This window comes from Cuculus canorus, chromosome 9 (genome assembly GCF_017976375.1).
Source record: "Cuculus canorus isolate bCucCan1 chromosome 9, bCucCan1.pri, whole genome shotgun sequence".
NCBI lineage: Eukaryota > Metazoa > Chordata > Aves > Cuculiformes > Cuculidae > Cuculus > Cuculus canorus.
The window spans coordinates 9,029,974-9,055,085 of NC_071409.1; the positions used below are offsets into that span (position 1 = coordinate 9,029,974).

The following is a 25,112-nucleotide window of genomic DNA, read 5'->3' on the forward strand; positions in this document are numbered from 1 at the left end:
TGGAGAAATTAAAGAATCCAAGAAGGATTTTTTTTTTTGATTATTCAGGTCTTCATAGTAAGATGCCAGTAATAATAACAAATTTGTTGTGGCATATAATGGAATAGTCTAGCAATATTGATCTGTAGTAACTTCCATGAAAGATGTGATTGCTCTGGCTAATGGGCTTTTCTAAATGAATTTATTAATATAAATTCATGCATGAATACTGGAAAAAAAACCCAACAAAAATACTTGACAGTAAATGTAAGTACAGGATAAATCCTAGTAATAGTTTCATTATTAGACAATGACAGAGGTATTAGCAACCAAAACAGGCCAGAAAACCATACTTTTATTGCTAATAACCTAGTCCTTATAATGCTGTGTGTTGACACATTTGGGTTTATGGCCGTGTCATGAGCCACCTGGATTCCCAATCTGATTTAACCTGATGAACATCAAATGTAGCAGGTACTTGGGATTATACAATTGCAGCATGACTTTAGGAGCATACATCAAGAAAAAGAAAGGCAGTGGGGACACACCTAAATAAACCTCAAAATTTAGATTTATAGCACTGCTTTCCAACCTGTTCCTGATAGCCTGGCAACTGAGAATGTCTGATATAATTATGCTCTTTCTCAAAGTTCCATGGAATTATGTCTCCCAAGTAGTTATTGCTCTCATGTTCTTAGAGTCTTGGTTCTCAGTAATGGATCAGTTTGAAGAGATGCCATGTTACAAGATATGTTTGGTTGTGGCTCACAGGGGAAAGAGTCTTCTGAAAATACTAAACTATAGACATATTAATTAAGTAACTGCTGCAAATAGCTGAGGTCTGGCTTTGACCTAGTCTGAAACTGGAGAATGTCGTAACTGCATCTGCAGGGACCGGATTGCAATCGGAGGCTTATGTAGCCCAGGAGACAAGGAAGCTCTCACACACCTTGCGTTGGGCAGATTTTATTTTTGTTTTATTTTCATGTAAGCTGCCCTTGTGTTCTGATTATGTACAGTCATAAAAAAAATTAGTTACAGGCGTGACTTCATGTTTATCCTATTCTTATGATGAACTTTAAAGACGTAATTTCCAGATGAAGTCCTGTTTCCTCATCGACAGCTTTGGTAGATATCAGCTTGGAGGTCTGCTTTCTCAAGAAGTATTTGACTCTCAGGTGGCAGGAGAGAGGGGAAAACTTTCCTCAAAGGGAATATACCTGTTTTCAAGAGTAAACTTGAGTGTATCTTTGTTTAGGGTCTGAAATAAGACCAATATGTTTCCTACGCTTTGCTTATTTAAATCTAACACTTCCTACAGCACAATCAAGAGATTTTTAGCCTTGGTCAGTTAATGTGGTCTGCGTTTCTGTGTTTGGGTTTCTGCTTCTGATCCCTGTTATAACTTTTGCAACTAACCAATTTCAAGAGAATTTGATTGAAATAATAACACTTCTTTAGGCACTTGGGTAGAGACACTGCGTGTGATTGCTGTTAGTGCTCCGCTGATGGGAAGACTGAACGTTCTGAGCTCAAGTGATTGGATCTATGCACAAACCATGGAAAGAGTTTCAGTCAGCACTCACAGTCCATAACAAAACAAAGTTATTACTACTTGTTTTGACTAGAAGGGGAATGAATGTATCATGAACCCATAGAAAATGGACTGCCTGTTGAATTTGGCTGGCACTCAGGAAGTCTAAAAATGTGATGCATTTTTGCAGTAGATGTTTATTATCACTCTGTTAGATGAGGCAGAGTTGCACCGCATTTTACTTTGACAAAGTTGATTATCGGTTTTTATAAACTTGGTCTTTCAAAGAAGGAGTCTTCTATACTATTTTTGCTGAGAATTACATAGAATTTATAGCTGAATTTTAGCAATAGGAGTCAGTGGTTTTATTTTCAAAATTTAATTTTTCTTTTTCTTTACTTCATAAAATTAGATTTGATATGTGAATATATATTGGTGAGGATTTTAACTTGTTTTTTTCCTCATTGCTTATATTGTAAGATTTTCCTTTGGCATTTGATGTTAATATAATGTCATAATAAAGTATCTGTTTTGTGTTCCCTGGGTACAATGATTCAAGCAGATAAATTATTGTTAACATGCCATTTTCTACCGTTCTCCTGTGTGCTTTCAGTAAGTTACAAATAAGATCTGCCTGCGCTTTCTGGAAAATCTTTATGGGTGGCTCGGAGGTTTCCTATCCCATTGGAAGTTTCAAAAGCCATAGCTGCCATTCATTCTTGGCATTTAGTCATTTCTTTCTCTTAAAATTATCTTTAAAATCATACATGGGAGTATGATTACTAATAACCCACAGGGTTATTGGTAAAAATTTAATATAAAATGAAAGTGTTTTGTTTTCAGAACGGAACCAGAAATAAATAGAGTACTACAAATATAAATTCCTATGTTTGTGAGAAGTTGCATTGTTATGTTGATATTATTTTTGTCCATAGCTCTTGTTGTTCCACACAATCAGATGGTTTTACACCTCCTTCTAACTTCCTGGTAAGAGGAGATTTGCTGCTGTTATTTTTTTCTTTACATAATTCTCCACAAATATATATATTCTGGAATAATATTCTAGTTATCCTTACTGATTTTTTTGCCAAATGAGTGTTCAAATAAAAGACTCCTCACCAGACCCATGGTTTGCTGATTAATATTTGGTACAGTCCTACCAGCAAAATGTTTCTCTGTTGTTAAGTATTACTATTTCCTGCTGTTATCTCTTCGTTCTCATTCCAAAGATCTTATCTGTTTTCTCTTGGTTGGAAATTTTTGGCAAAAATTTGTTGCTGTTGTTGTTGGGTTTTTTAAAAAAGGTGCTTAAATTATTTTTAAGGGGCATAGATAGAACAGTCCCCCTGCAAATGAAACACTTTATCAATATCCCATACAGGCATTTCAGCATCCAACAGAAAACTTAAGAAGTAAACATTTTGTAATTGACATGAACATCGTAGTAAATGTCTACTAACTGCTATACAGCTATAAACATCTATGTTTGGTTTGAAATATTTCCTTTTCTTTTTGGACAATGAAGTGAGGTATGGTTAGTTGCTTTTCATAATCTCCATGGAGCTGAGAGGGAAGAGCAAGGTTTTGTACATGCCTAGATTTTTGTTATGCTTTTGCAAAGATGGAAAATTGGCTCCTGATAGCATAGAGCAAGAGAATAGAGCTCTCTTCACATTTTTGGATGAGGGAATAACTAGTACAAGTCATCAGGTAGCATCCGGCTTTCGTAGGATGAACATTTCACAGAAAACCTGAGGTTTTACAGTTTTTTCTTTATTAGCAGCAGATACATTTATAAAGCAAGATAAATACAGCTAAAGATATTTTTGAATAGCCAAGCCAAGTAACAGTCGCATTATAAGTTCTAGGAACAAATAATTTTCAAGAAAAACTGAAGGAGCAGCAAATATCCATGTGGTAGGCTGCTTAATCATTTGACACAAAATAGATGCATGCTACAAACATTACCATTGCCATCCTTGTATGCAGAGATTTGGATCATTCTTACTTATCAACTTGAATTAGATCAGCCAGACCATTTTTAGTTGGCTATGTAGATCATTTTTGTACTTGCATAAGGAATTTGAGGAAAATTACCAACTATATAGAACTGAGATGCTTGAAAAGTAAAAAAGCAAAAGAGAACCAACAACAAACTGTTCGCACTTGCAGTATCATATAGCAACAGAAAAGAAAGCTTGAACAGTGTTGGGCCATCTGCCCAAAGACAGGAAGGAGGATAAGGTTGATGGCTTCCTTCTACATAGGAATATCTCGAACAAAAAGAGGAAAAAAGCCTTAGCATCTTAACAGGGAAATCTTGTCATTTGAAAAGCTCTTTCAAACGTATTCACGTTTTGTAGTGAATATTACAAAATGTTTTAGAAGGAATGCTGCTACATCAAAATTGGATGCACTTAATGCCTATAGTCAGTGTAGTTTCAACTTCTATGATCCTATTTCTCTCTCCTTTTATGACTTTAACATATATGAGAAGATAGACTGTAGCTGGTTAGTGAAAAAAAATCCCCCAAACAATGACAACAACAATATAAGCCACAGTGGATATGTTAGAATAATTTCCTAATACAAAAAAAACCAAAAACAAACAAAAAACCCCACTTCTGCTTTAAATTTACATTTTGATCCCTGTGTCCTTGTATGAAAAGGAAAAATCCCTGTCCTATACAAATCTGGATAACTGTGTACACATCGTCAGATCTTAGGAAACAACATGCAGCTCCAAAATTCACCACTGATCAGTCATAAGTGTAGCAAATTGAGTTCAGGATCCTGTGTTATAATTTATTAAAGCCATTTGATAAAATAGATAAATGATCTGAAGAAACAGGGTTAAATTCAGAAGGCCAAGTTCCAAGTTGAACACTGAAGCAGAAATAACCACCTGTAAGAATGCAGGGAGGGGAGGAGCTCACTAAGCGGCAGATCTCTAGCAAAAGCATTTGGCATTGTACTGGATCACAAAGTGAATGAGACAAAAAATGTCACGTCACTATAAAAGATACCTGTCTTCATTGTAGAGGTTTAACTGTACCTGCGTGCGATAAGAAGCAGGGACTCTTAATGTCAGAGCCATCATTCTTTTCCCCAAAGCCTACAACTGAAGTACTTTTTGCAGTTGTTTCGATAAACCCCTCCTGAGTAATAGCACACTCTTTATCTAAAGAAACATTTATGTATGTTTGTAAAGTGGACAAAATGGATCTGGACAAGTTTCAGTGCAGCTTTGCTGCTGTTTTAATGTTCCTCAGCTGAGACAAGAGTTTACTTTATACTAGACAATGTGCACGTTTTTAGCTAATGCCTCGTTTTACTGCTTAGGCTTCCTGGATGGCACTAGCAGCTCTTAAGATTAATTGGTGCAATATAAATTACTAGTGTTCAGCACAAGTTATTTTCTCTAGAAAATAAAAAAGAAATCCAAGCTGACTTTTCTGATTTATTTTTTTAAGATGTGGCTGCATAACGTGGAGTTATTGGGAAGAAATTACAGGCTTTTACAAATCTGTTGTCTCTCAGGTTTAGGTTGGTTTTTTTTGATCACCATTCAGATTGCTATAGTGTTTGGTGCCAAAGTTCTGGAACACGTCCTCAATCCGTGCTGAGGTAACTATGACTTCCTGGAACGGCTTCCTGTCCCATTGCTCCCGTACATCATTTCCTCTTTGGAGCTTGTGGATATTGCCAGGCTCTTGAGTATAGTAAAAAAAAAAAAAAAATCATTATAAATTATTTTTAAACTGTTAGCTTTGCTGTGCAGCACATTGGGTTTGATTCATCTCATATATAATATAATCATCAATCTGGCTGCTTTACTTAAAGTTTGAGACAATAAATTAATCGTCTGTGTACAAACAACTGAATGGGTGCAATAAAAACTAGATCTTAAGAGGCTCTTAGAGAGCCTGTGCTCATCATGCAAACTTTTGTTTCATCTTATAAGCACAATGATTCTGCTCATTCCATCGTAACCCATGGCCGAGTGTGATGCATTACTTCCAGGATTAAGTATTTGGAATGCAAAACCTATGCTTTGCATTATGATTTGTGTTACTGTAATGTCTAGAAACTTCAACCATAGATCGGGATCCCTGTATGTTAGACGCATTAACAAACAAAAAATCATTGCCATTCCTAGAGAGCTTGAATTTAAGTCTTTGACAAAAAAACAGGAGCACAAGGAAAGTGGGTTTTTTTCAAGACCTGTAAGAAACACAGGAGGAGAAAGAATACACTATGCTTACTTGCTAGGAAGCTCTTTATAGCTAGCAGGAAAGCGTTGGAAATAGTATGAAGATATTGAATTGAAAATTTAAAGAATGAATAAAAGAATTTGTCATGAATTGCCATGAATGAGAACAGCTGAGTGGAACTAAGGGCAGCCTCTCAGTGCTGAATGAGGGGTAACAAGTGGGGAAGGAGAGCCTCGAAGTCCCAGGAGAATGAGGGCCGATCTGTTGGTGCAAAAGGAGAGAAGTCATAGGATAACTTCAGCTGTGTTGGAATGGCCTTTGAGACATTCCAGCTTCCTGGGCTGTGCAGGGTCAGGTAATTGAAAGGATGGAAAGATAATGTGTTCAGAGCTGTGACCTAGGAAGTTTATTTCTGTGGGTCTGAATACCTCAAAATTCTCTTTCTATCCCAGTCAGAGACTGAGGTAAGGCTGCTGCAGTAACTCAGGTAGGAGGAGAAAAGGGTTTCAGCTTATGAAAAAATAGGAAGAGATGTCTATTAAAGAGAAAAATAACCTGATTCTTATCCCCAGGGGTGCTGTTGGAGCCTAGAATGAAGCCTTTCAAGTTATGGGTTGTACAGTTATTAAAAACATAAGTGATGTTGAGATCTTAGGAGGAAGATAAAAACAGGTCTAGTCATGTTGAGCCTGATATGACAGCTAGCTACTCTCTGAAAGACTTCAGAGGGACAGATTAACCTTTTAGTTTGGAGAACAGGACATGTCTCTGTACAGAGTACTTCTCCAAATTGTGTCAGGATGAGATTACTCACAGGGTTTGTTATTTCGAGGCTATATGGCCCAAGATTTCAAGGGTAGTTCTGTACAAGGCTGCTGGCAGTTCAAGAGGATGTGGCTGTGCTGCTGTTCCTGTAGGCACTGCAGGTGCTTTAGCGAGAGGGAGTTCAGGGGAGCACGAGGAGTAGGAGACAGCGTAAAGAAAGCACAGGAGAAAATGGTGACATAGCAAAATAGAGCATGTAATGAATTCAGAAATGGAGTAGATAAGCTTGCTGAATTCTGGGCTTTAGTTCAGTTTGAAGATAGAACAGCTGATATTGTGACTGGAACAACCGGTAGAGGGTGAGGGAATAAAAACAGCTAAAGTAGAGGAAGAGAAGGGAGGTCAGGAAACGATTTACCAGTGTGTTTGGAATCCAGCTGTCATCTGCAGAGCATGAGTGGAGCAGGATGAGGCACTGTGGAGGGCCTTGTCCTTAGTTCAACACAAAGCCTTGGGTATTCGGGAACTTAAGGAAATCCTGGGAAGAATTAAGTTGGATAATAATAAAGGTAAGATTTTGGCAAGATGCAATAACCTATTCCAGCTAGCAATGCCGTGCTCTCTTTCTCTCAAAGCAGCAGTGTTTTTAAGGAATTAAAAGTTTTCCCCAATGCTATACGTTTTCTTTTCCAGATTAACTTACTTGTAGCATGGAGTGCTGCTCTCTGTGGAATTATAAATTAGCACGTTCAGATTTTCAGAGGGGCAAACCAGCCCAGTCTCTACCCTGGGGACTGAACAGCGTGAAAGGCTCCGCATCCCCCGGGGAGCGCATCCTCATAGCCTGAACCACACAGGTGCCTCCGTTTGTTACCCAAAGCATAGTCCTCTCGCTCCACTTCTGTGCCCGAACCCTGCTCTCCAGAGCGTTCAGATGCGTTTCAAAGTAGTTTAGGTTTCCAGCAGGTGCTACGTTTAAATATCGTAAAAGCAGCTCCGTCTACAAAGAGACAAAGCCCGGCGGTTCCCCGCGGGCAGCCCCGTGCGGGCGCGCTCTGCCCGCTCCGAGCGCTCCCCCAGCGAGGGGCTGCGCCGCCCCGTCTCCCGGGGCGGGGTCGCATCCCTTCGGTTCGCTGGGAACGGGGGGAAACGGCCGGGAGATGGGCCCCGAGCCCGCCAGGGGGAGCCCGGCGGCCGCGCACGGGGGTGCGGGGCGCGGGAGGGGATGAGGCGGGATGCGGGATGCAGGAGGGATTGAGGCGGGATGTGGGATGCGGAAGGGGCTGAAGCAGGATGCGGGATGTAGGATGCAGGAGGGGATGAGGCGGGATGCGCGATGTAGGGTGCAGGAGGAGATGAGGCGGAATGCAGGAGGGGATGAGGCAGGATGTGGGGTGCACAATGCAGGATGCGGGAGGGCATGAGTCGGGACGTGGGATGCAGAGTGCGGGATGCAGAGTGCAGGATGCAGGAGAGGATGAGTTGAGATGTGGGATGCAGGGTGCAGGATGCAGGACGAGATGAGGTGGGATGCGGGATGCAGGAGGGGATGAGGCGGGATGCAGCATGCAGGATCCGGGAGGGGATGAGGCGGGATGCGGCATGCGGGATGCAGGAGGGGATGAGGCGGGATGCGGGGTGCACAGTGCAGGATGCAGGAGAGCATGAGTCAGGATGTGGGATGCGGAGTGCAGGATGCAGGAGGAGATTAGTTGAGATGTGGGATGCAGGGTGCAAGATGTGTAAGAAGATGAGTCGGGGATGGTTGCAGATGTGGGAGCAGTGTGAATGGGAGGAGGGGTGGGTGCAGATGTGGGTGGGAGTAAGTTTTGGGTGCCGGTACAGTGCAGGAGGAGTTGCAATGCGACAGGTGGTGCGGGGATGAGGATGTGGTACAGTGCGCTTCCTGCATCCCCTGGGCAGTACTGGCAGTGATTGGCCTTTTGCTTTCCGTTTTGGTTTTACTGGAACCCTGTATCTGAAAACGCAAATACATGGCACCTAAACCCAGTCTGCACTGGTTTTAACTTAGAATAGTAGAATCATAGAATAGTTTGGGTTGGAAGGGACCTTAAAGATCATCTAGTTCCAACCTCCAACTTAATGGCCACTTTCATAGGAACGGCAGAATGGTTTGAGGCAGAGCTAGCAGAAATTTAAAGAAAACTTTAAAACTTTGTTTCGGGATTTCTGCAGCAATTTTCCCCCAGTAATCCTTGCTTTTGCTTTGGTAAAATCTGCTGGCAGTTCGTGCGTGCCTGCGGTGTGATCACTCTCACAATTCAAGAACAGAAACAGGAGCACACAGGCTCTGAGATAGCTTTGCTGTGGTCATTGAACTTAATTAGTAAATGAACAGCAAGTGAAACTTTAGGTAATGTACGTTTATTCCCATCATATGGCCCAGTAAGGACCTCCATAGAAAGAGATACTGCAGATAACATGAGTGTACAACAGGTTATGCATTACGGTAGGATGTAAATAAAGTTGATTTTGACAAAAGACAAAGTGAAGATCTGAGTATAAACCGTACTTATCTGTCAAAAGGGGAAAAAAAGGAAATTGAGGGAAATCATCACTTCAATCCATATATTTCACCAATAACAGACAGCTCGGGTAAAATAAGCTCGCAGCAGCATTCACACCGAAAAGACATTAAACCTGTAACAAAAGAACTGATCTGAAAGTATAGTTTACATGAACATTTCCTCCAACATTTTAAGAAACTACTGACTGTGTGTTCAGAACACACGCTGCAGTTCACATCACCTCGGATCTTTTAATGTGAATTTTAAAGGCCACACAGAAATATCCTATATAATGAACTGATCTAAACCTTAAAGCAGTTTGGGGTTTTCTGAAAGTTTTCTTCTTTAACTTGGCTTATTTCAGTGACCTATTTTAAAGCCAACAGCTGTAGAAGTGCGAAACAGAAGCTGGTGAATTGCAATGTAGGACAATGCAAGTTGCAGTTCATAACTTTTTTTAACCAACCTTGCAGCTATGAAAAAGAAAATTAACATCAGACTCGCCTTTCAAAGTTGAAAAAAGTATGTCTTGTACCACCATACAAAACCTTCTGCATTGATTACCAGGCGCTTAGTGTTGTTTAAGAAAATTGATTTGAATATTTTCCATGTTCTTTAGCTCTTCCATGCTCTGCATTACCAGATTTTCTAGTGAATAAATATCTCAAATGTGACCAGTATTAAACAGTTCATGGCGTACATGATAAGCACCAATGCGATTGCTCATAAAGTAACAGGTTCCGTTATTAAATTAATTGTAAAAAATTTCAGTGTGCTGTAGTCCAGTGCTCTCTAAAGTCATATCTGGCCAACTTTGCCCAACTCTTTCTTTAGCACGGAAGAAGTCACTGATACTGTTATAAACTTCTACAACACCTTTAACTAGGTAAAGCAGCCAGAAATTTCAGACAGTTTCTGGAATCAGTTTTCAGTCTGTGAATAGCAATAATATTTTCCATGTGTTGCCTCTTTCTGCTTTTCTTTTACTTCAGATGCATTAAATATCAGACTATTTATAATGCAGGCTATGTATTGACTGTGGCTGCTTTACTATGCAGTTGATACTCAAAAAAATAAAAAATCCTTAAAGAAAAGAGTAATTTCAGAAAAATATAAGAACTTTTCTTCAGTTCTGCATCACAGAAATAGTAGTTTTACTACAGTGAATTAATTGAACTATTGTAATAGCATTTCAACAGTACTTGACTAGCCAGGTAAGAAATACGATCCTTTTCTCATACTTAGTAAATAATCTTTTAGCAGACAGAATACATAGTAGGAAGAAGTTTTATAAATTGTTCATATCCTGATGTAATTCTCTTGCAAGACTAGTGTAAATCAGGAGTAACTGCACTGCAGTCAATGGAGTTTCACCAAAGGTTAGTGGTGAAAAATTAAAAGAGAAGCTAAGTTAAAGGCTCCCAGCGTCATTCCAATTATAAACAGTGGCAGGGTGCTTTTAATGTCTATATTTGTTAATTCTAAAGTAAAAGATCTTAAGTAATTTTAAAAGCATATTTCTAATAATTTATAAGCATTTTGGAGCATAGTTGCTTTTCACTGCAGTGCAGCTCAGCGTGGTTGGTTCATACAGTAGGAATATGAAAACAAAAAAGTTCTGTAAAAAAACTTCTGGAATTTGTTCTATACTTGTGCCTCTTCTGTAGATTTTTCTCTCAGTTGTCTCTTTTGAATACAAGGTTGTAAAAGTAAAAATATTATTCCCACCATGTATAGCAAGCCAGATATGTAAAAAGAAAAATCATATTTTTGTGTGATGTCATAGATCCAACCTGCAAAATAAGGACAAAACACATTTGTTACAAAGCTTGACAACAAGGTACATTGCATGGCAAAATATGGAAAACACTGCACATTTCTGTCATGACATTTCAGTCAAATCTGTAGATGTTTTGGGGGAAAAGAGATGGAAAAAAATCTCCTCCTCTAGAGACTGCAAATGGAAATGTATTAAAAAAAAATCTCGTTCATTCACCAAAACCCAAAACTAGTGCAAAACCTATCCCCTCATTTAAGTGTCAGGGGACTCAAAATGGGACTCTAGCCATGTGCCATCCCCAGAAGCCAAGCAAGCTGCTCTCTAAAGCTGTATTTTTTTTCAAATAAGTTATATTACGGGTCTGACATTAAAACAGTCATTCTGGAATCCCAAAACACTTAGTTCTTCCAGTCTACTATTTTCTTTGCAAAATGCCCAATACTGCAGGTGAGTTCAAATGCTACGCCTTGTGCAGGCAAGCACATTGGCAATGGCCTTCTCCAAGACTCACTTTCTGGTAAAAGACTTTTCAAGAGATAGAATCTCGGTACCACAATGACTGTAATTCCAACCTTAATGCCTTTGCAAAAATACATTAAAGTTACTTCAGAAAGTTTTGAGAACCCAAAATAGCAACATTCCCTAGTGTCATGCTGATTGCATTGCGATGTAACCTCAAGATCAGAAGCTTTTTTTACATCAACTAATTGTATCCTATTTGCTTCATTAACAAAGACAGCACAGAATGAGAGGTGCTGGAAGAATATATGGTAGAGCAAATCCTGCTGCTTCTCAAAGACCACTAAATGAGTTCTCTTCTAAATTGTGTCAGCTCACTGGATGGGGAGAGAAGGCGGGTGTAGTCTGGCTTTTCTGGGTTCCTTGTGCTGCTAATAGCTTCAGTTCGGCCTTGTACCACCCCTGGCTGACCATAGCTGTTACTCACACGGTTTCTTAGCACTTTCTTCTCATTTGTGTTTCTGTAAAAGATTGCTGGAGTCTGTTTGTTTCAACCTAAATAACTTCAGGGATAATAGACATACACTTCTGCCTTCTGCTGTGGGTGGCAGTAAAGAGATAATGATCAGTGCATTCCACAAGGTAGATATTTCTGGCTGAAGGAAGGCAAAGCTAAGTTAGTTACATCAACATATCCACTGGCAACTTAGAGTGGTGACACCCAAATACACCATGCTGTTCCTGGGGTAATACTGTGGTACAAACTCCTGCCTACCCTGAAAACTACGCATCAGTTCTTCATCTAGTTAGGGGCATGAGTACGTATTGTGTATATAATACACAAAACACATAAAATAGGTTAAAACTTTCTCCTTTTAATAAAGTATATGATACTCTTTTAAGGAAACATACCATTGAAATGATTATAATAGATCTGGGGTTATTTGCAAGGATGGTAATTTGTGTGTGAATAGTGAGCACGCCCAGTAGATGTGATCTGTAAGTCTGTACAGTGTCAAGCTGGATTCTACAGTCCGTTCTAGAGCAGCTGTAATGTTAAACACACATACTTATAAGAAAGCTTAATAATATAACAAGTCACATGGTTATCATACAAACGTCTGTTGGTTAGAAATTTGAACTTTTTACCTGCAAAGGGTGGTCCAAGCAATGCAGATATTCCATTGGCACAAATGATGATGCCATAGGCATTTGCAAGGTGTTTAGTTCCAACTAAATCTTCAGTCACGACAGGCATTAAAGAAAAATAGCCGCTAGAAAATCCTATTAGAGCACAAACCACAGCCAGGCTAATGTATGCGTGCATTAGTGGCAAAGTAAGTATGCAGGTGACCAGGGTGAAGTTAGCCGTGAGGAAGACGTTCCACGTGCTTATGCACGGGAAATCAGAGATGATTCCAAGGATCACTTTACCAAAAATATGAACAATGGCTATAATGGATGTCAAAGGAAATATATTGTTCTGACTAGATAAGTTGTACTGCTTGACTATTTCTGGAAGGTGAATAAAGGGAATGACAAAGCTGCTATAGGCAAACAAAGCCCAAATTACAAAGGCCACAAATACTCTATTGGTAAACAGTGATGCAGCTCCAAAGTAGCTGGAGTACCATAATGCAAAGCCTTTCCTGACTGTAACCGTCAGCTGGCTTACTGTCTTAAGAATGCGCAGTCCATACATATTCCTTCCACTTCTAGATCTGCCTCCAGTTTCTGTGTGCTGAACACTGTCAAGCACTTCTTCATTTGTTGACTCTTCTTTTTTTTCTGGTTCTTCACTGAGGACTCCGTTCGATTTTATCGTCTTTGCAGAATGGGATAGAGCTTTTGCCTGATTATCTTCACTGTTACTTCTCACAATATACTTTTCACTACTGCCTTTGGGAGAGAGCGGTCTCATAAGCGCCCCGCAGACACAAAGGTTCAGGGAGATGGCGCCCTGGATGAACATGGCATTCCTCCATCCAAATTCGGTGCAGAGGTACTTCAGTAAGGCAGTCATTAGGAAAGCTCCAAACCCTGTTCCCGTGGTACTGAGCCCTTGTGCAAGCGCTCTTCTCTTCTGAAAATACTGCCCTACCATGACCACTGCAGGCAAATAAACCATACCACTTCCAATGCCTATGAAAATAAGAAACAAAGTCAATCTGAACTTCTTGCCAACTGGATAAAAGGCAGTGAAAAAGAATCAGTTTTATTCCTCACTTTTGTGCAAGCATAGTAGTAAGACTAGAATAAATATTCAGTTCTCATGTTAACTTTCATTTCTGTCCCACAGTATATTCCAAAATTTGCAATACTCATTCCAGTGAGAACAAATACTGCTATGTAACTGCTGGAAAAAATGAAACAAGAGGAAGGTAAAATCTTTACCTCAGTTCAGCATGGAACCACTGAAAAGCCCCAAACATCCCACAATAAATCAGTAGCAGTTAATATGGCAACACACATAACCAAAGCCTACTTTGAAATAACTGTATCTTGCATCTGATAGTATTAGCCACCAGAATCTGCTTAATGGACACATATACATTCACCAGCAAGGAAAATCCAGACTGGATATTTGTCCTTGCTCTATCCCTGTGGAACCACTGTGATGGTGAGACATATTTCAGGAGTCTGCACGGGGGTCAGAGCTGACCTGGTTTGCCTGTCAGAAGCATTTATTTCTTAATTCTGCAAATACATGGTCAGGTTTTTACTTTGCACAAGGTTTCCCTCCCCAAGCCCAGCCACAGACTATGAGGAAAGCTCTCTGCCCTCCATAAGCCTCCCTGCCGCGTCAGACCAGCCTGCCATTGCCTTCGGAACACACTGAAAAAACAGCCTGGGCTCATCCTTGTGCTGGTGTTCATAGAATCACAGAATCATAGAATAGTTTGGGTTGGAAGGCACCTTAAAGATCATTCAGTTCCAATGCCCTGCCATGGGCAGGGACACCTCCCACTGGATCAGGCTGCCCAAGGCCCCATCCAACCTGGCCTTGAACATCTCCGGGGATGGGGCAGCCGCAGCTTCCCTGGGCAACCTGGGCCAGTGTCTGACCACCCTCATAGTGAAGAATTTCCTCATGTCTAGTCTAAATCTGCCCCTCTCCAGTTTATAGCTATAGTGCTATCACCACAAGCCTTTATGAACAACCCCTCCCCAGCTTCCTTGTAGCTCCTTCAGGTATTGGAAGGTCGCTATAAGGTCTCCTCGAAGCCTTCTCTTCTCCAGGCTAAACAACCCCAACTCCCTCAGCCTGTCCTCTTGTGGGAGGTGCTCCAGCCCTTTGATCATCTTTGTAGCCCTCCTCTGGACTCATTCCAACAGCTCCATATCCTTCTTCTGCTGAGGATTCCAGAACTGGACACAATACTTCAGATGAGGTCTCACAAGAGAGGAAAAGAGGGGCAGAACCCCCTCCTTCGCCCTGCTGGCCAGGCTTCTTTTGATGCAGCCCAGGACACAGACCCACTTCTCGGGCTTATCCAGGTCCCTCTGGATGACATTCCATCCTTCTGGTATAACAACTGCACTGCTCAGCTTGGTGTCATCTGCAAACTTGCTGAGGGTGCACTCAATCTCGCTGTCTGCATCATTGATGAAGATATTAAACAGCTCACTGTGCTTCCCTGCACATCCTCACGAATAAGAAATCATATAAATTGGGGAGGGAGGAGGTGAGGAGTGAGAGGCTGGAGTGAGGGGACGGAGAGGGAGGGGATGAGGATTGACAAGATGGAGTGGGAGGGGATGAGGACTGAGAGGATGGAGTGAGGTGAGGGGACAGAGTGAAGCAACGGAGAGTGAGGGGATGGGGAGTGAGGGGGTGGGGAGTGAGAGGACACTGAATGGAGGTTTTGTGGGGTTGGGGGAAACATCTCAGGCACCTGGCCAGAATTACTCCTGCAACAGCATCTCATTTCTCCACCTCATGTAAAAATTTGCCTCTGTAAATTCTCTGTACAATCTCTGCCTTTTTGTCTGGTATTTTTGGTACGCTTTTGCTGAAAAGCAGCAAAGGCTGAGAGAAAGAGTGCGTAGATTCCTGCCTGCTTGCTTATATTCAATATATATGGAGACAGAAATTCCAAAAAGGGCAAACCCCTGCCTGTAATTATTGTTCTCTGTTCAGGAATTTGCAAATGAGTAGTGAAAAAAATTGAATAGTGCTTTAAGTATTCTTCTACTTAAGGTTCTTGAAGTAATTAACTATTTTCACAAGAAGCCACATTTTGCCAGAAACTGAGAATTCAGGTACTAAGGATGTATTGGTTTTCAAGAAAGATGCCTGATCACGCATGCCTTTTTGTATTTTGATTGGGCTCCTACACGTCTAAAGGTTTTCTAGAGACTTAATTCCAATAAAAATGACAAAATATTACTTCTTTTAGTGATTGTGAAAAAAAAAGTAGCAATATTATTTACTATTTATTAGTGGTTGTTGATGCAATCCGAATATCCTTCCATTAGAAACTACATATGAAATACGGCCACGTGCATGGTCCTAATTGAGGCTGGGATAAAGTTAATTTTCTTCATAGTAGCCCATATGGGGTTGCGTTCGGGATTTGTGACCCAGACACTATGGATAACAGAGGGATGTTGTAGTTGTTGCTGCTCAGTGCCATATGGCATCATGCTCAGCAACAAAACCAGGGGAAAGAAGGAGGAAAAGGAGACATTCAGAGTTGTGGCATTTGCCTTCCTGAGTAACCACCACACCTGATGAAGTTCTGCTTTACTGGGAATGGCAAGACATCTGCCTGCCTATGCGAAGTTGTGAATGAATTCCTTATTTTGCTTGGCTTCTGCAAGCAGGTTTTGCTTTACTTATTAAACTGCTTTTATCTCACTTTTACCCTCCTAATACTCTCCCCCACTCCACTCTGGGAGAGTGAGTGTGCAGCTCTGTGAGGCCTCGCTGCCTACCAGCAGTAACACACAACACCCTTGAAAATGGGTTTTGAAGCAGTACATAGTTATCATAATCTGGTATTTAATTAACGGGGAGCAGCTCCTGTAGAAAACATTTGCTGTTTCTTCCTGTGACAAAGAGAGGAGTTGGCTAGATATACAATTCAACAGAGTTTTACCATCTTTAAATTACACTTGCTAGAGTTTGGGTTACATTAATTCTTCTAATTAAAAATGTCCTCTAATATATTCATTTGGGAGAAACAGATAAAGTACCATCTTCTCACAGCAGATTTAAATGACAACAGAAGTCATTTGGCCCAATCCGCAGAGCAAATAAATAAGTTTTCCAAAAAGATAACAGGCTGTAAAGAGTGTGAAAGAAGAGCTGGAATAACTTTACAGTCTAATTTCCTTCTTCACTCACGCAGAGAACTTTCAAAGGAATCAAAAATAATTGAAGGAGCTTTCAAACATTAGCACGGCTTACCAGCTGTCACTCCAAACGTCAGGAAGAGGTAGTGCACGTTTGAGGCATAGGCACTCAGTATCCAACCTATGGCATTCAATATCCCTCCAATTATAGCTGTCTTGCGGCATCCGCACATGCTGATGAATAAACCAATGAAAGGACCTGTTAAAGCACATGAAAAGGACCTGTTAAAACACACGAAATAATGTTAAATTATTTATTTAATTCTCTATACTCTTTAATATTTTTTCACGTGAAGACTTTTCATGTTTTGAACAAAATGTTACAGACCAGGCTACTCAGGCAACTCTGTTTATTTTCCCTATTACTGTTAAAATTGTGGAATGAAAAATTCAACCAACCAACCAAACACTTAACAAATGCCCATAGGACCTAACATCTCAGTTGCCCCATAAAGAAGAGACAGCTTAAACAGAGGAAGAAACTGAAAGGTTGTTCCCAATACTAATGCTGTGTGACTGCAGGTCCTTTTAACAAGTAACTGGAAATTAAGCGGTTTATCTTGTTTTCAGTGCAATATTTTAGGCAGGCCTAAACACATTTTTTTCATATATACACAAACATACCCCTCCAGGTATTATATTGTCCAAAATCAACATTTTCACCTCCCATATAGAGTACAGGGAGGACCACATGCTTCATAAATCATCTGTTTTCTTTATTCTAGTGAGACCTTGAATCCACAGGCATTCTTTCCTGCTCATGCTGTCTCCTGGAGTAATTGTCTTCTCTATCATCTTCCCTGTTGTTCCCTTTATCCCTCTAACTTGTACAATTTGTCCTGGTGACTTTAAAAAGTCAACTGGGGCAGCTCTGCTAATAAAATGGAAAACTGTAAGAAAAAACTTGAGGGATGAGTGGCAAACATTTTCTTCGTAGTTTTGAAATAAGTTACGCTGGAACATACCTACAATAAGTGTAATGCCCATGCTGAGGGAGCTAACCCACGCTGTTAAGCCACGACTTTGATTAAACTCTTCAAGCCATTCCATGTTGAGTATTCCGAGGGCCATTTGGGACCCCATGATAAGTATGTGCACAAAGAAAGAGGAAAGTACAATCATCCAAGCCCATCCTCCATCGATGTTTGCATTAGGCTTAATTGGCTTACTCTCAGCTTTTGAGTCATCTCCAAAATCATATCCAATATCCTCTCGACTAGCATACATTTTCTCCACAGTATTCTGAAACAAATGCAGCAAATACCTTCAAAACACATACAAAAGGACCAGACTTTGTAGTTTGGTTACAGCAAATAGCACAAATCCCTACTGTATTTCACCATTGTGGTTTAGTGCAGTTGTAAAGTGAATGCTGGGGTTTTGTTGTTCAAACATAAAATGCTTAGAAAATTCTCTAATTAATGGACTTCTTTGTGTACCTTATTATCATGTCTGTCTATGCAGGAGTGCTTACAGAGTGACAGTAGGCTGCATTATTTCCATCACTATATACTTACTTGTAAGTGGCTGGCAGCACTCGCTCTTCATGGGTTGACTGCGGTCACAAGAAAAGACTGTCCTCCCCTCTGTATGACCCTCTGCTGTCCCAGGAAGATTATGTGCCTTTGTGTTCAAGTTGGTGAAGCTTGGAATAAAAAAAGGAAATCCTGAAGAGGCAGCTAGATGAAGTTACCGTATCTTTCAAAGGAAACCAGTGTTGAGATGCATTTCTTCCTTAGTAGTGTAAGAACAAGCGTGGAGGCGAAGAAAGATAAAGATTTAAGGTTCTTGATTTTCAAATGCTTTGCTTACATAAATTACAACAAGGGTTTTGTTACTGCCTCTCTGGCAAGCTTTTTATTACAGTCAACTTGACTAATAGTTTGCTATTAGGCTTTCAGTTTCCATAGTATTAATCCATATAATCCCACTAAAACCAAATAATTCTTCCAAATTAATGTCAGTACCTATCAGAATCAAACCCAGTGACAGAGTTATGTGCATAGATATATGTAGGATCAAACCAAAATAGCTTAATTTGATTACTTTGATTTCTTCCATTCTTACTCTAGGTGAGGACTGCAAAACAATGTGAAAACAATTGCAAACCCTTTTTCAACTGATGAACAGGCAAGGTGCAGAACCCAGCCTTCCCTCCATCCGATTTCTGCTGCAACATATTGAAATGTTACCCGACCGTGGAGCACCACATCGGTTTCCATGGAGACTAGAAATGTAATGATACAAATTACCAGAGATGGTAATTTTTTGTCTCCTTTTCTTCTCTGGAGAAATAAAAAGCGCCATCCGCTTCACGACGGTCAAAAGAGAGAAGAAAGTTATCAAAAATTGTTTAAAGCAGCTCCTGATGTATTCTGTGAGCCCTCAGAAGGTGTGCCTGGGGACTAGATCCTCACTATGGGAAACTGGCAGTGAAAGGAGTAACTCAGGGTCTCTACTGACTGGAAATTTGGGCTGTTGTCTTTAAATACACAAGTATAATTTGCTTCTCAAGTTGTTGCCTTTCCAGACTATTTTACTTCTTTCTTATTGCTAGATAATCATCCAGAGACGCCCTTGAAGTATTTCACACTAATACATGGAGTCAGAGCAGACTGGCTAAAGTTCCTTCTACAGATGACAGTGAAAACCTGCTGATATGTAACCTCCCCAGACTGGCTCCTGGGTAAGTCGCCTTCGGAGTGAAGTGCCCACAAGTCTTATTGCAGTACAGGTGCTCACATGTAGCTCCAACATTGAGGTTCCTCCCAGAGCACAGTGGTTTGCCTCATACGGCGAACTGCAGCTAAAATACATTGTATTCCTGGTATCAAAGATGGATGTTCTTTATGGACTGTTATCGCTAGTTCTAACTTGGCCGTGGAAGGGATTGGTGGCACAGTAAGGAAGAACAAAAATTGTGCACATTTAACACTCGCTGAACAAGCAAATAAGTTGGGACCAATTATGAGTCCACACCTGAGTGCCAGTGGAAACACAGACTGAAATTACTTACTGTCTTTTTTATTCCCAACTCAAGGGGCAGAGACAAGAGCACTGCTCTCAGAGATCGTTCTAGAGGTCCTCCAGGGTGTCTGAACCAGGACTGCAGTAATGGAGAGGAGAGGGTTAATAGGGGGGCAAGTCAGAGCCATGCAGTGGTGCAGACTTTGTTTTGAATATAGGAGGACAGCCTGGGACAGCCTCAGTGAAAACCTCCACAGGGGGAAGGTCTTGAAGATGACATCTCAAGTCCTTCCTACTAATGTACTTGGAGCTAGGTCCCCCATTACTGTAGTACGTGTAACGTTTTGGAGGATTTGGCCTGCTCACAAGAGAAAACTAACTGCGTAAAGGTAATAAAGATAGTGGATAATCACGCTAAAGGGAAGTAATGACAAGTAGCAGAATGAAGGAAAATCGCAAGCTGTTAAACATGCTCTGTGTAAGATTAATGAAAATCTGTGATGGATATTACAGTACATCTTAGATAGTGGAAGAGAAAATTATGTAACTGAAGATTCAGATTCAGGATTAGATCTGGAGCCTCAGCTTTCTCTTCCATGCTTTTGACTGGTTTTGTGGGCACCTGAATACAAAACTGGATACAAAAATATTCTTCATTGGAGAGGAAAGATATGTCTTTTTAAAATTTAAAATTATTTAAGGTAAAAATAATTGACATTGAGATGCAAATATATGACAGAATGGGCTTAGATTGAGTAGATGCAAGTTAATGTCGTGCTTGCATTAACTCCCACAGATCTTCAGAAAATGCATGTATTTTCCTTTCAAACTGGCTTCCTGCTTATTATTACTTTTAGATTATTAATTTTCCATGAACATCACAAGTTCAGAGTTAATGCACTCAAAAGCAAGGGAGGTCATTTCCCATAAGTGCACGAACTCTCAAGCAAGGATAAAGCAAGGACTGGATGTCTGGGTCCTCTCCCCACTCCTGACTCATCACCCCATGGCCTATCGCACTCAGGAGAAATGCACTTACCTGCCCTCCACCTTCTTCCTGCACCGCAGCACTGCCAAGAACGCAGTATCACGGAAGGCAGAGAAGCCCAAGGGGCTCTTTGCAATTGTGAAATCTGAGAGAAACTGCAATGGAAATGACAGCGGCTGACTTGTGAAGCCAGCCATGCTTCCCCAACAAGCAAGGCAGACCCACCCACAGTAATAACAGGGTTTGAATACAGCCCCTCACAAGAAATTTCATTTAAAGGCAGGAGAATCTGGATTCTTGTTTGATCAGCTGGGCAAGGACTAGGGTTTTTTTCAGAAAAGCTTTTTGTATTGTATGCGTACACAGTATGCAAAGCTCCTAGAAAATTGGCCCAAACATCAATGCCCACAAAGATGCTGCGGTGTTTGTTTCAAATCTGACTCATGAGCTATTTTTGGGACAAATGCAGGTGCTGTAATAAGAACACAGCAGCAAAACATGCAAATTCCCTCTACCAGCAGTGGAGCTATGGCTCTTTAGCTTGTAGTTCAACTGGAATATCAAAACCCATCTCATCTTAATGTAAAAAGCCCATATGATGAATAATTTACATAAACTTTGGTAACCTCTTCCGGTACCTGATTCCTTCAGTGTTATAGGGTACAGCACAAATTTGTATTTTAAAGGCACTTCCTCATAAACATATTATAACTCATAAACACATTATAAATAATAATGAGGTTTGCTTCACAGTATTCCCCATAGACATGACACACATAATTATTTGTCTATCGAAGACATGCAGAGAAAACATTGTTAAAAACATTTAATTTTGGGTGTCTTAAGTTTTGCCAGTCTATCTTCAATACATTGAGCACCTCAGATGTCAATGACTTCACTGGAGATGTGGACAGAAGCCACTCCTGCAGATCAGAGCCATAGTGTGTAACTGTGCATGCCCAGTGAGGAAGAGAAAATCAAGGCTATTAGACACTTATAACGCTAAGATAATTGCCAGGGTCGCATGAAGTTTACGTGAAGCCAGAGGCAGTTCAATTTCCAGACTCAGGTTGCTGCCCTTTGGTCTTGAGGGCTGTTTCCCAAGCCCCTCTCTGGGAGACTGCTGGGTGCTGTGTGTGACCCATGAGTGGTCCCACATCGCCGAGGACAGTGGGAACAGGCTCAGAGAATTAACATTTTTCTCCCCTTGGTGCCAAGGGCACAGGCAGCCCGCAGCAGGTGCTGTACCTCTATTTTGTAACCGTTCTATACTGTAATGCTCTAGACTGTCACTAGAGCAGCCCTAAGGCGGGGGATGTACTGGGACAGGACATGGATCTGTTGGAGTGAGTCCAGAGGGCCACCAAGACACTGAGAGGGCTGGAGCACCTCCCAGGTGACAGGCTGAGGGATTGTTCAGCCCAGAGAAGAGATGGCTCCAGGGAGACCTTAGAGCAGGTTCCAGTACTGAAAAGGGCTACAGGAAAGCTGAGGACTCCAACTCCTGCACCTGCACAGGACACCCCAACATTCACACCGTGTGGCTAAGGGCGTTGTCCGAATGCTTCTGGAATATTGTCAGGCTTGGCGCTGTGACTGCTTCCCTGGGAGCTTCTCCAGGGCTCCACCACCCTCTGGGGGAAGAAGCTTCTCCTAATGTCCAACCTAACCCTTCCCTGGCATCTTTCTGCCCTCCTCTCCGGTCAGAGAGAAGAGCTCAGCACCTGCTCCTCCTCCTCCCCTTGAGAAGAAGCTGCAGACCACGATGAGATCCCTTCTCAGCCTCCTCCAGGCTTAACCAAGTCACAGACCAAGTGACTTCAGCCGCTCCTCACGCCACCTCCGTGCCCTCCTTCTCCTCAAGATACTCTAAAACTAAGGACTCGGTTTAGCGGTGAACTCGCCAGCGCCGGGTTTGCGGTTGGACTCGATGAGGATCCCTCCCACCCCAAACGCTTCCCTGACGGTGATGCTCACGTTCCGCCCTCCCAGATCCGCCCATCCCTGCCAAGAGGGGCGCGGGCTGCGGCGGGCGGGAGGAGGGGGCGGCTGCGGCACAAAGCTCTGGCCGCCCCTTACCCCGCGCAGCCCCGCATCCGCGCAGCCCCGAGCATCCCCGCATCCGCGGACCCCCCGCGCATCCCCGAGCATCCCCGCATCCCTATATCAGCGGACCCCAGCTCATCCCGCATTCGCGCATCCCCGGACCCCCGCGCAGCCCCGTAGCCCCGGGCAGCCCCGCATCCCTGCATCCCCGCAGCTCCGCGCAACCCCGCAGTCCCGCGCATCCCTGCATCCCCGCGCATCCCCGCGCATCCCCGCAGTCCCGCGCATCTCTGCATCCCCGCGCATCCCTGCAGCCCTGCGCATCCCTGCAGCCCCGCATCCCTGCGCATCCCTGCATCCCCGCATCCCTGTGCAGCCCTGCAGCCCCGTGCATCCCCGCAGCCCCGCGCATCCCCGCATCCCCGCGCAGCCGGTGCGGTGCCGGTACTCACGGCGCTGCCGCCGGCCCCGCTGGCTGCTCCGGGGCTTACTCAGCGTTAAAGCCCGGCAGCGGCCTCGGGTCTCGCTCTGCCCGGGCAGCCCCTCTCCTGCACCGCCGGGTCTCCATTCCCCGCAATTTCAAATCTCCACGCTCTTTCATGCCTGCGATACCGGCTGATTCTGGTTTGGCGGAGGGGATTTGCAGTCCTCTCACATGCACACTCTGGCGGCTGAACGAAGTTTATGGCTGCACAGGTTATCCGGGATTTACAGCCGAGAGAGGGAGAGGACGCAGCCCAATGAAAGCCGCCGATATCAGGATTTAATGCCCCTTGGGTTGTGTTTACTTCGAAGAGGCTGGTTCGATTTCTGTAGCCAAACCACCCCACGAGTGAACCTTGAAAGCTTATTTGTGCCATAAACAAGCTTCAAAAATATTCCTCCCTCGTGGGAAGAAAAGAGTTCAGAAATGTGCTCACATTTTTTTTCAAGCGGTATCTGGACCTCAATTGTCCCTTTCCGAATAATCTGATATTAGTGAGGTATATTCTGCAGCGCATTGCTTTGACTGTAGTGAACTTACCCAGGCTGAAGGGATTGCGTGCTGCGGTACGAAACTTTCATCGCCACGGGATCTCGGTGTGGTACAGCACTGGCTCAGCAGCGCGAGCGACGGCTTCTCAAGAGCATATAAGAAGGGATTGGAGAGAACATAAAATGCAGAGAGACCAACAGGAATGTTTTAGTGTTGTACATGTTGTCTATGTGCACAACATGGTGGTTCAGCATCAGTTAAAAGAGAATTGTTTTTGAGGGTTTTAATATATATCTTTTTCTACATTTTTATTTGACCATCATTTTTGGCTTATGTGCCATTTACACATGAGAATCTCATCTATTTTTTCATAAAAGTTTCATGTTCAGCTCCATTATATATCTAGTCCATCAAATATATGGATATGAAACACTTCTATCAGGTTTTGGTTCAGGCATTGGCTATTGCTATGGCCTCAGTCTTTACGTAAATCTTCAACTACTTTGCATTGTAGTCTTAAAAAGATAATCCTTTTCCAGAATAACCAACTAGATTAGCATCAGAGACTTGTGACTGGGCTCATTTATTTCTCCTTTGTAAACAAAACTAGATTTCCCATTTTTTAAAGATTATAGTATTGCTTTGCAAATTGTGTCATTCTGAAGTATACGTTTCCAATTACTTTGTGTTTTGTAATACCTTGCCCAACAGTGTATGGTCATTTCTATCCCAGATTTTAACCTCCGCATTAGCTTTTTGGCTGGAGCCTCCTTTCTTAAATGTTTAATGGTAGAGATATGACACTTGAAATTTATTGCTTGAAATGGGCTGGTGTTATTACCCAAGTTTGAGACATCGTGATTTGTGAACCATCTGACATGCTAACGCACTTTATTAAGCCCACTACAGGAAGAGATTTACTGGGATTGTGGGATCACTAGTCAAAAATATTAAAAATATATTTCTTTGACTGGTTGTTAACCCACGTTCCCTGTAGTACTTGAGATGCCACCTGCGTGCTGAAATCCTTGTGCTGACAGAAATTCTGGTTTTGCAGATTGGTCAGATGGAGAATTCACTTAGCTGTGTCATACTGCCTCAGCAGTTCTGGTTCGTAGGTCATTGTGGTTCTGGGCTAAAATCCCTTAGGAAGATGCGTATGGATGGATGCTCTTTGAATTTTAACCATTAAATTGCACAAGTCTAGCAGAGCGGGTACAAATGATGTTCAGTAAGAAAAGAAGTCCATTTTGTAAGAATGGGAAGAACAATGCTATGGTATCAGAAAAAGGCTGCAGTTTTTAGCAAAGATGCATAAGGTGCCTGATTCAGTAAAATAAGATGTAAACAAACTCTGTCAGCTTTTGATGCCTTAGATATTGTTACTGTATAAAATGGTTGGATGACAAGGAGAGTAACCCCAGCTGAAAAGGAAGGACTTTCTACTAGTCCCTTAAATATGATGGTAATTACGTTTCATAATACAACTTAAAGGGAGAGAGGAACAGAGGGAGGGAG

At 42.0% G+C, this 25,112-nt stretch overlaps 1 protein-coding gene across 11 annotated transcripts; it reads right to left on the reverse strand.

Annotated features, from left to right (window-relative positions):
* Nucleotides 1-9,559: 9,559 nt before the first annotated feature.
* On the reverse strand, nucleotides 9,560-23,815 carry SLC16A14 (solute carrier family 16 member 14). 11 transcript variants are annotated; one of them, XM_054074962.1, is made up of 8 exons: nucleotides 23,071-23,592; nucleotides 20,624-20,727; nucleotides 18,135-19,723; nucleotides 17,583-17,859; nucleotides 16,673-16,816; nucleotides 12,409-13,401; nucleotides 12,172-12,307; nucleotides 10,677-10,813 (listed from the first exon to the last, which is right to left on the reverse strand). In XM_054074962.1, exons 4-7 carry the CDS (start codon nucleotides 17,842-17,844, stop codon nucleotides 12,183-12,185), a joined length of 1,524 nt encoding a protein of 507 aa, XP_053930937.1. In that variant the 5' UTR covers nucleotides 17,845-17,859; nucleotides 18,135-19,723; nucleotides 20,624-20,727; nucleotides 23,071-23,592; the 3' UTR covers nucleotides 10,677-10,813; nucleotides 12,172-12,182. The 11 variants fall into 11 exon arrangements, with proteins under 11 accessions (XP_053930939.1, XP_053930933.1, XP_053930935.1 ...); XM_054074964.1 differs by lacking the exon at nucleotides 12,172-12,307 and having other exon boundaries at nucleotides 9,560-10,813; nucleotides 17,787-17,859; nucleotides 23,071-23,590; XM_054074958.1 differs by lacking the exon at nucleotides 12,172-12,307 and having other exon boundaries at nucleotides 9,560-10,813; nucleotides 18,135-18,262; nucleotides 23,071-23,588.
* Nucleotides 23,816-25,112: the final 1,297 nt, after the last annotated feature.

What these genes read in the sequence shown, in the direction of transcription:
- SLC16A14 (XM_054074961.1), bottom strand. Translation starts at nt 17,844, where the DNA reads ATGTATGCTAGTCGAGAGGATATTGGATATGATTTTGGAGATGACTCA. An exon ending in GGGCATTACACTTATTGTAG is followed by an intron (nt 16,817 to 17,582) that starts GTATGTTCCAGC and finishes GTGCTTTAACAG; the next exon opens with GTCCTTTCATTGGTTTATTC. An exon ending in GACGTTTGGAGTGACAGCTG is followed by an intron (nt 13,402 to 16,672) that starts GTAAGCCGTGCT and finishes TTATTTTCATAG; the next exon opens with GCATTGGAAGTGGTATGGTT.